This window comes from Chrysochloris asiatica, unplaced genomic scaffold (assembly GCF_000296735.1).
Source record: "Chrysochloris asiatica unplaced genomic scaffold, ChrAsi1.0 scaffold00140, whole genome shotgun sequence".
In the NCBI taxonomy this organism is placed as follows: Eukaryota; Metazoa; Chordata; class Mammalia; order Afrosoricida; family Chrysochloridae; genus Chrysochloris; species Chrysochloris asiatica.
Window position 1 is genome coordinate 8,539,347 of NW_006408658.1, and position 10,717 is coordinate 8,550,063.

The following is a 10,717-nucleotide window of genomic DNA, read 5'->3' on the forward strand; positions in this document are numbered from 1 at the left end:
ATGGCACTTTCAGTATTCTCCTACAACACCACAACTCAAAGGCATCAGTTCTTCTATGCTTCCTTATTCACTGTCCAGCTTTCGCATCCATATGAGGTTACTGAAAAGACCATGGCCTGGGTCAGGTGCACCTTAGTCCTCAAGCTGACATCTCTGCTCTTCAATACTTTAAATAGTTCCTGTGCAGCAGATTTGCCCAATGCAATACGTCGTCTGATCTCTTGACTGCTGCTTCCACAAGAACACCTACTAGGGACCTTCAAAAAGTTTGGGGCGGTGGGGGAAGTTTGTGGAAAATTTCCATTATCTTTTCATTCCATTTTTCCACAGACTTTTTGAAGCCCCTTCATTTAACTGATGAGTTCAAATTTACGAGACATTATAATTGGCCTACCCTATCTCTTGAGTTCATTTTACTGGTTATATACCTCAGAGCAGCCTCGTAATCAACCCCTAAGTCCGGGGTTAGTTTGGGAGGGTGCTGCATTGGGAGATTAGTTTCCCTTAGTGTAAGGATGGAGCAGTAGCAAACACGCTCAGGCTTGTTCTGTCCTGTGTCACTCGCTGTCTGTCTTTATAATCACCCTAGGAGGTAGGAGACATTTTACCCAAGTTATAGATGATAATACTGAGGCTGGAATGTGAAGTGCCTTGCCCACGTGTAGTAAGGGGCAGCACCAGGATCTGAACCCAGTTCAGTGAAGTCCAGAGTCTTCCTATGGATCCAGCTGCTGTAGCAAAGTTTCCACCTGGGAGCAGAGTGTGTGGGTCATAGTGGGGAGAGGGGCTAGCCCACTGAATTCTCTGCCCCAGCCTTTCTCACTGACCCTGTGCTTTCCTACCCCACCAGGGGCATCCCAAGCTACCAACCGGGAGAACATCCAGAAGGCCATCAGCCGCCTGGACGAGGACCTGACTACGGTGGGCCAAATGAGCAAGCTCTCTGAGAGCATCGGGTTCCCCCACCAGGTCTGTGCTCTCTGCTGAGGCGGGGTTGGTTCCCTGAGCCTGTCTGAAGGTGGAGAGAGGGCCCACCCTGCCTGTGGGGAAGGAATCCAGGCTACCTCTGGATCTAAGGGGGAAGACGGATCCCATTTGTTGTCTGAGGGGAGAGGCATGTCCCGACACACATGCCCAAGGACAGGAGCAGTTTGTAGTAACACTGAGGCCTGGGCCCTCTTGCCCACAGAGCCTGGACGACACGCTGCGGGACCTCTCGGCTGCCATGCACCGGGACCTGTCGGAGAAGCAGGCTCTATGCTATGCTCTCTCCTTCCCACCTACCAAGCTGGAGCTGTGCACCACACGACCTGAGGGCACAGACTCCTTCATCTTTGAGTTTCCCCAGCCCGATGCCCGCCTTGGCTTCGAGCAGGCCTTCGATGAGGCCAAGAGAAAGCTGGGTAAGCTGGGACCCTTACTGGCTCTCTCCTCCCAGAACCTTCCTTCTCTCCCAACTCCCAGACACACACACACATTCTCTCTCTCTCTCTCTCTCTTTCTCTGAATTGGCCTGGATCAGAGAAAGCTGCTGATCATGTTCCATGGCCTAGAAGATTCTTAGAGACGTCTGGGTTCATCTCCTTCATTGTACAGATAGGAACCGACAGCCGCCTCATTCTACGTGGCTAAGATCACACCCCTCCCTAGAGAGACCCTGAGGGACAGGAGAGGAGGAGAAGTGGGTAGGAACAGGACCAGGGTGAGGTCAATACTGAGCAGGGTCTGTCTCTCCCTGCCCTGTCTCTTGTCTGTGGGTCTGTCCCTCTCCACCACAGCATCCAGTAAAAGCTGCCTAGACCCCGAGTTCCTGAAGGCCATCCCCATCATGAAAACCCGCAGCGGCATGCAGGTGTGTCGGCACACGGTTATGTGGGTGCACATATTCAAAGCTGGCATGTGCTCATGTGTTTTTGTCTTATGTACAACGTGGTGTGCATATCTTGAACATTGAAATGGCTCCATATGTTTTTGGCAATAAAGATATCTGCACACATATGTGGACACTACATAGGCATCATGTATGTTTGTTTCATGTATGTCTATATCTGCATTTGAGCAAAGGCTATACATATGATGTGAAAGTGCCCACTTGATGCTTATATGCATCTGCATACAGAATATATGCACAGAGGTGACTGGATTTGCATTTGTTATATGCATGCACACATGTTCATAATCAGTGGATACAGAGGGGCTTCAAAGAGTTCAAGGGGCCCTGGTGGCACTGTGGGATAAGCGTTGGGTTGCTAACTGCCAGGTCGGCAGTTCTAACCTAGCAGCTGCTCCAAGAGAGAGATTGTTTATGCCTGTAAAGGTTACAGTCTCGGAAACCCTATGTAGGGTCTCTATGAGTCAAGACTCACTGGCAATGGGTTTGTGGGGTTTTGGGGTCAAAAATTCATGAAAGTATTCCGTTATTTTTCCAATCTTCTTTGAAGCCCCTATGTATGTATGTGTACATGTGTGTACTGGGTGATGGCAGTATCACCCAGGTCTGCAAGTATCTGATGTGTGAGGAGAGTCATGTGTGCTATGTGGATGTATACTCATGGGTATGTAGAGAGAGTGTTGGGAATCGATAGCCTTGCAGGCCTCCCTCGCTCTGTTCTGCCGGGGTGGGGTAGAGCAGTGGAGAGTTGGCAGCAATTCCTCTAGTCACCTCCTCCTGTCTCCTGGTGCTTCCCCTAGTTCTCCTGTGCGGCCCCCACCCTGAGCAGCTGTCCGGAGCCCGCACCCGAGGTGTGGGTGTGCAACAGCGACGGCTACGTGGGTCAGGTGTGCCTGCTGAGCCTGCGGGCTGAGCCCGACGTAGAAGCCTGCATTGCCGTCTGCTCGGCCCGCATCCTCTGCATTGAGGCGGTGCCCGGCCTGCAGCATCGCTGCAACCGGTAAGTCCTGGGTGGGAAGCAGGGGTTCTTAGGAGTGGGTGCCCATTGCCAGCCTGGGAGACAGCTCTGCCCTCAACACACACCTTGAAATGGTGGGCAGGCCAGGTGGGTATGTGGGCAGAGCTATCACCCCCACCCACCATGTGGTCTCTGGAATTGTAGGGATCAACCTCCCTCACTGAGAAGCCCTCCTGAGGCTGCACTGGAGCCCTCTAGGCCGGAGCTGGATACTGAGGCCGCCACGGATGAGGAAGCTGCTGCCCTGGGGGAGTCTGGACCCGAGCCCTGTCTTCATATCTCCATCGCGAGTTCAGGCCTGGAGATGGCACCAGCGCCCGCTGAGGGGGACTCCCGCCCTGAGTTGGTGCCTTTTGACAGCGACTCAGATGACGAGTCTTCACCCAGCCCCTCGGGGACCCTACAGAGCCAGGCCAGCCGCTCCACCATCTCCTCCAGCTTTGGCAGTGAGTTCCTAACTGGGGCCTGTCAGGCAGGATAGACCGCCCAGAGGAGGGAGCAGTGGGGTGGTCGTGGTGGGTGGGAGGGATCTGTGTGGGAAAAGGCATGAGATTGAGTCTCAGGATGTTAGTGTCCAAAGTGACTAGGGCCAGCAGGGTGGCTGGGGACTGCGACACCAAGGACCCAGAGGACAGTCAGGCCTGACCCAAGACACTGGAATGCTGAGTTAAGGAAGATGGAGAGTTGGCTGGAGGGTTGGTCTCTCCGTTTACGGTGTATCAGGCAGATCCTGGGGCCATGTGTGAGCCAGGTCTCGAGGCCGGAACTGCTACAGAGGCCTCAGACATGTGGCAGAATGACTGTGGGAAGGTGTGACCAGGAGGGGTATACCAAGAGGAAACTGAGGTCTAGAAAGAGATCAGACTGTGGCCTGGTCAGCGGGAGGAGGGGACTAGAGAGAGAGACCCGCATTCCTTTAGATGAAGAGACCCCCAGCTCCAAGGAGGCCATGGCAGAGACCACCAGCTCAGAGGAGGAGCAGGAGCCTGGATTCCTGCCATTGTCGGGCTCCTTCGGGCCTGGGGGTCCCTGCGGTACAAGCCCCATGGATGGACGAGCCCTTCGTCGCTCCAGCCGCGGTTCCTTCACCCGGGGCAGCCTCGAGGACCTGCTGAGCGTCGACCCTGAGGCCTACCAGAGCTCCGTGTGGCTGGGCACTGAGGATGGCTGGTACGGGCATGGGAGGGACTGGGGGCACAGTGTCAGAAATTGTCACTTTCCCTGCTTAGGAAATCTTAACAGTATCCTGAAGCAGAAGCGGGCGGGCTCTGGGTTAGACCTCAGGGGTACTACCAGTCACGGATGTGAGTGGCTCAAAAGCCATAGCAAGGGCTCCAGGGGAGGCTGTGGGATCTCTAGGATGGGGGAGATTGTGGTGGAGGCAGAGAGGCAGGAGGGATGAGTCACAGGTGCACACCCCTGATCCACAGTGTCCACGTGTACCAGTCCTCGGATAGCATCCGTGATCGCAGGAACAGCATGAAGCTCCAGCATGCAGCCGCTGTGACATGTATCCTGTAAGGCACCAGGATGACCCTTCACATCCAGACCTTTCCCAGCCCCACATGCAGGCCTCCTGTCCACCTGCGTCTCCCTGCTCTGCTGGTCCCTCCTTTCTGTGGAGGATGGAGACCAGAGGCCAAGGTCTAGGCTAGTTTACCCACTGCCCTTCTCAGGGTCAGGTTCCCCAAACTTGGAGAATAAGGAGGAGGGAGGAGTTGACCTTGGGAGCCATAGCCATTCTATCTGTGAGACCCCTGGTCCCAGATGACCTGCTTTAACCTCCTAAAATCTGACTCTTCCCTCTTTTCCTGGCTCAGGTATCTGAATAACCAGGTGTTTGTATCTCTGGCCAATGGAGAACTTGTAGTCTACCAGAGGGAAGCAGGTGAGTATCCATTTGCTGGTGTTGGAGTCGTCTCCTGGACGTGGCTGGGACCTCAGTATCTTCATTTATAAATGGGGATGTTAACACTTAATTTCAGGGAAGGGAGAGACTTAAATGAGATGCTGAACTAAATTTGCTCTGTGTTCTTTACCCCATTCCTATCACAGGTCGTTTCTGGGACCCCCAGAACTTCAAATCAGTGACTCTGGGAGCTCAGGGGAGCCCCATCACCAAGATGGTGTCTGTGGGTGGGCGGCTGTGGTGTGGCTGTCAGAACCGAATCCTTGTGCTGAGCCCCGACACACTGCAGCTGGAGGTAGTGGGGGTCAGAGTGACAGAATCAGTGGCTAGAGAGAGAAAGATGAGCTCATGAGTTCAAAAAGAACATTGAGCTGATAGATTGGGACCTTCCCCTAACCACTCTGTCCTCTGATCGTCATTTCTTCCCTGGCTGATGAGGAATACATGAGTGTCCCACGTATGTTCGGCTTCTGTATTCATCTCCCATCACACCGCAGTCCCTCCACTCAGGTTGGAAATAGGACAAAGGGCTTTCAGATGTCAACAACCCTTAGCATTAGACTCTGGCCGTTAGTCCTGACTTACAGACACGTCGGATGTTTCCAGCTTGGGTGGAATCCTGGGCTTCTCTTGGTGTCCATCTCACTGGCTCTGGAGGTGGAACTCTGCGTTCAGGCCCCAGCTCTGAAGCTGACACACTAGGTGACCTTGGACAGGTTACTTTTTCCCTTAAGGATTCAGCTTCTCCATCTGTCCAGGGAGAGGCCAATGACTGGTCTTAAAACCTCCAAGATTTAAAGTTCTCTGATCACTACATCACTCAAGTTTCATGGGGAAAGGGCACCTTATTTTAATTCCTGAAGATAAAGTAGGGAGGCTCCAATGAAACAAGCTTCGAAAGTTTAATCATCCAGACCAGAGACCAAGGCTACCTTTCCTATTGATCTGGGTGGGCTTTCTGGAGAGGTGTGCTGTGAGGAGGGAGGGAGAGAGGGGTGAGCACTAGTGGAGCACAGGCGGGGAAGGGCCGGAAAGGCAGGCCTGCCGCTCACCCTTTCGCTCTCTGCCACCCCCCCAAACCACAGCACACATTTTACGTGGGGCAGGATTCAAGCCGCAGCGTGTCTTGCATGGTGGACTCCAGTTTGGGCGTGTGGGTGACGCTGAAAGGCAGTGCCCATGTGTGTCTCTACCACCCAGATACCTTTGAGCAGCTGGCAGAGGTAGACGTCACACCTCCTGTGCACAGGATGCTAGCAGGTACGCACCTCAGACCACCAGCCTGCCCTGGAGCTTTGCTGCCTCTATCCTCAAGGAGTCTTTGGGAAAGCTAAGCCCAGGCTAGGATTGGGCCCCAGCTCTGGTCTGTTTCCCACCCCAGGCTCAGACGCCATCATCCGGCAGCACAAGGCTGCCTGCTTGCGGATCACAGCGCTACTGGTGTGTGAAGAGCTGCTATGGGTCGGCACCAGTGCAGGTGTCGTGCTTACCATGCCCACCTCACCCAGTACCGTCAGCTGCCCACGAGCACCCCTCAGTCCTGCCGGCCTAGGCCAGGGACACACAGGCCACGTCCGCTTCCTGGCTGCAGTCCAACTGCCAGATGGATTCAATTTGCTCTGCCCAACCCCACCACCTCCTCCACATACAGGTGAGTCTGCACAACCTACCCCAACCCAGGGACCTGCCAGAAGTTATAAGAAAGACAAAATGTGTAATACAGAGCTGGAAGTGGCAAACATTATAGAAAGTAGGCTATGGAAAATCCAAAATGAAATCTAGGAGTGTGTGTGTGTGTGTGTGTGCGTTTAAAATTGTACCCAAAGAAGTATCACAAGAGATGAGGAGTGAGCAATAAGCTAAGAAGTCGGATATGACACAGAAAGGTATGTGCAACAGAAAACAAAATAGGATTCAAATCGGTGTATGGGGCAGGAAGTAGAATCAGGAAGTTATGTGCAGAGCAGAAAATAGAACTAACACCAGAAAACAAGACATAAAATGGCATATAGGACAGGAAATGGTTGGTGAGAATGAGAGAGTAAAACATTAGGAAATGATGTACATCAAGTAGGTCAGAATTAGAAAGGTCTTGCTTTGGAAGGATGGGAAGCCATATTCCCCAGAGGAAGTAGCCTGTGAGGAGGAGGAAGTAGTTTTGGTCAGGAACTGTCTGGGGCCAGAGAAGACCTAAACTATGTAACTGATATTCTCTGCCTTTGAAGTAGGACAGAAATATTAAGAAAATATTACATGCACAATAATCAAAAGAGAAAGGAGCCCTGGTGGTGCAATGGTTAAGCACTCCAATGCTAGCTGAAAGGTTAGTGGTTCAAGTCTACCCCGCGGCTTCACAAGAGAACCACCTGGTGATCTGTTTCAGTAACGATTACAGCCAAGAAGACCCTCGGGGGCAGTTCTGTTTTGTCACATCAGGTCACTATGAGGCACCTAACAACAAAAATCAAAATCCCTGAGATGTTATGTAATTCCTGATTAGGAAAGCGCAGATAAGAGCTAAGAAGCGATTTGACTGCCAGGAAGTAGACATTTCTTTCCTTATAATAAGTTCTCAGCTAATAGGAAGTGTGTGTGTTTTCCTTGTTATCTTTTGGGTACTAAGGCTATGATGGCCATCGGCCGCCCACTCAGGCTGATAACCCCTCCCTCTGCCCCCCCAGGTCCCGAGAAGCTGCCATCACTGGAGCACCAGGACTCCCCCCGACACCGAGGCCCCACTTCAGCCAGGCCTAAAATGCTGGTTATCAGTGGCGGTGATGGCTTTGAGGACTTCCGACTCAGCAGTGGGGGTGGCAACAGCAGTGAGACTGTGGGCCGAGACGATAGCACAAACCACCTCCTCCTGTGGAGGGTGTGACCTTGGCTACTGAGGCCCAGGACTCGCCCGCCTGCCTGCCTGCCCTCAGCCTGCTTGCCTCTTCCTAGCCCACACAGACTCCGAGCAGGCGTGTCTGGCCAGGACACACGGGCCTGCATGGGCTTCTTCCCCGCCTGCATGGAAGCATTCCGGAAGGAACACTCTGGCCAGCTGGCTGCTCGGCGCTGCCAGTCATGAGGGTGGTGCCAGTCATGAGGGTGGGGCCCGCAGGCTGCCCAGGACCTTTGTCCCTGGAGCTTCTACCAAAGACACAGCAGGACCTGGACCCATGTGGCTAGGGTGGGGGGCGCCATGTGCAATATTTGGAGGGTTTTGCTGGGGGGGCGGCAGGAAGACTGGGGGACGAAACCCCTTCCCATGTACAGTATTTATGTTCCTTTTTAGATGTGTACTTTCCCAAGCACTTATTTATGCAACCACCTGAGGCAGGAGGTGATTTGAGGAAATGACAGGAAAGGGGAAATACCCCATCCCTGTCCTGGGGGGACACCTAGGACCCTAACAGCCTTCCTGGAGACAATGCCCCCTCCCCTGTACAATTTCATGTGCTACCCGTTTAGGGTACTAAACCACTGCCTTTTACCGTACACTTCCCAAGGCTCTCTGTTTTCCACAGCCAAGGTCTAGGTCCCCTCAGCTACCCAAAGCAAGATGATAATTGTTGGGGAGCAGTGACACCCATCTCGGGGAGGCCTCCCCAGCCTTTGAAGTTCCTAACTTGTCTGCTGTCAGCAGTGCCTTTAGTGGTTTCTTAGTTTGGGAATGCTGATGGGACCTCAGCCATGCCTCTTCCTGGCTTTAGAGATCACTGCTCTCCTTGCAGTGGCCTCCCGGCCCCTAGCCTCCTGCCTTCCTGTGTCTCATGCACTGACTGACACATAGGGTCACCTTAGGGGCAGACTTAGGAGCCCCTTACTCTGACCACTGAATCCTTCTATTCATGGTCTCTGCCATGAGCATCCCCTTCAGGAAGGACCCCCTAGCACTGAGGGACTGGACATGGCCTTCTCAACAGGGAAGGCTCCTGCTTGAGGGCTGCCTCTCCGCCTCCCTGCAGAATGCAGGGAGCCAGCCTGACCCTCAATCCCCTCGCTTTTCCAGCTTACACTCCAAAGGTCTGGTTTCAGATGGGGTTTGTTTTGTTCTGTTGGAATTTGTTTTTGTTTGGGGTGGGTGGGTCCTTGGGATCTTAGATTATGTTTCTCTTGCTACCAAACAGTCATGTATTAACTCTCTTTGGATGATGATGTTTAAAGAGTCAATAAATGGAAACGCCAAATGCCTGCTCCCCATTGGTGGCCTTGGTGGCCTCCAGCTAGCAATCCTCAGGGACCTGCCTCCCTAACCACCGTGTGGGCCTCCTGACACTGACTCACCCAAGGATAAAGGCCTTGGAAGCTCAGAAGAGGGTCAGATGGCAAGGCTGCTACTCTCTTACCCTGGGCGGGTCACCATGCCCCGACTAGGCCACAGTTTCCCATCAGGAAAATAAGGGCTTGTGCCAGTCTTGTACTTTGTAGCCAGGGCTACATGTTAAAATCTCTTAGAGGTTATACATGTAAATACGAAACATAATGTATAAAATATGTATACATTTAAATGCCTTTTCCCAGGGTCCCCTCAAAGCTTTAAGCCAGTGGGCCTGGGACAGGAGATTGGGAATCAAGCTGACATGTGCTGCACATGAAGAGGCAGGGCTCTTCCAGAAAACTCTCTCCAGCAAAGCCTCATGGTCACAAGAAGCCAGCTTAGTCCAGGCTTTGGAGCATAGCTGCAATCCAAGTCCATCTAATTTCTCGTCAAAAGAGGTGTGTTATTAAGTCAGACACACAATGCCAAGCTTCAGCAACTTGGGCCACTCTGCCCCCCATGCTATGGTAACACCCACAGAAATCGAGAGGGTGGCCACAAGGAAAGGCTTCTGCTGAACATGCATTTGGATATTTCCAAATGATTAAGATTTTGTTTTTTTTAAAAAATCATTTCTTAAAGAGGAGTTCATGCTTTGTTGACCAAAACACACATCTCGGGATGCTGTGCCCTTGGTGCTGTAGGACATCCGTGCGTCTTCCAGGTAACCTCATCTTACTTGGAGGATCTTGGAGGGAGGCTTAGATTAAACATGGATATATTGCAGAGTACTGGTATGGTGTCATAGGATAAGCACTCAACCTGAAAGTCGGTTTGAGCCGCAAGATCAGTGGTTCAGATTCACCACCCACTCCTCAGAAACCCTGTACAGGGTCGCTGTGAATCAGAACCAACTCCATGGCACTTAACAACATATTATAGAGTAGAAGACAGCATTCATGTGGAATTTATGATGATTTAAAGTATCAGAGCACAGACTTGGAAGCTGGACAGACCTCGTCTAACATTCCAACTCTGCTATTAGCTAGCTGTGTGACTGGACGACTTGTGTGTTCACTCCATTTCCTCATCTGTTAAGTGGGGCTGTTGCTCAGGTCTTTGGATTTCAAAGAAGAGATTCATTCAGCCCCTGAAATAAAAGGATCATTTATTAATGGAGAAGGGACCTGGCAGTAAGTAGCCATTGGGAATCACAGTGACCCCGACATTGGAACTCTATTGGGACCCCTGACCTCCTTCTCCCTGGAGTCTCCAGTTTCTTGCTGCCTACCAGCCACTATTCACTGTCTCACAACTTCTGCTGCCTCAAAGCCTTTGCCTGTCAACAACAGAATGGCAAACTGGGCAGACATTCAGTTTCAGCAGCAGGTATACATAGCCAAAGCCTCACTGTTGTTATAACTCAAGTGCCTCCATAGGAATGGAGTTAGGCCCATTGTTACTTGGAAGGGCGCATCTCAGAGCATTGGCCAGCTTGTGGCGCTATCTTCAGCCAGGGCTTCAGCCCTGAGCCCATCAGTTCTGGACAGGGAGGTCCTAGAAAGAATTGGGTCATGCCCCAGGCCCAGGGAATTTTCAGGAAAGACTAGTTCCACTAAAGCAGTGGCTCTTAACCTTGGCTGTACATTA

General features: G+C 52.2%; 1 protein-coding gene across 1 annotated transcript in view; it reads left to right on the forward strand.

Moving 5' to 3' along the window:
- ARHGEF17 (Rho guanine nucleotide exchange factor (GEF) 17) overlaps positions 1-7,696 on the forward strand; it is a 67,469-nt gene extending 59,773 nt beyond the window's left edge. Inside the window, exons 10-21 of the mRNA XM_006870273.1 lie at positions 851-969; positions 1,190-1,403; positions 1,779-1,852; positions 2,692-2,891; positions 3,054-3,355; positions 3,830-4,079; positions 4,340-4,426; positions 4,730-4,797; positions 4,965-5,113; positions 5,904-6,078; positions 6,200-6,469; positions 7,500-7,696. Of these exons, the coding sequence (XP_006870335.1) occupies positions 851-969; positions 1,190-1,403; positions 1,779-1,852; positions 2,692-2,891; positions 3,054-3,355; positions 3,830-4,079; positions 4,340-4,426; positions 4,730-4,797; positions 4,965-5,113; positions 5,904-6,078; positions 6,200-6,469; positions 7,500-7,696 (2,105 nt within the window). The remainder of the gene's footprint in view (positions 1-850; positions 970-1,189; positions 1,404-1,778; positions 1,853-2,691; positions 2,892-3,053; positions 3,356-3,829; positions 4,080-4,339; positions 4,427-4,729; positions 4,798-4,964; positions 5,114-5,903; positions 6,079-6,199; positions 6,470-7,499) is intronic.
- Positions 7,697-10,717: the final 3,021 nt, after the last annotated feature.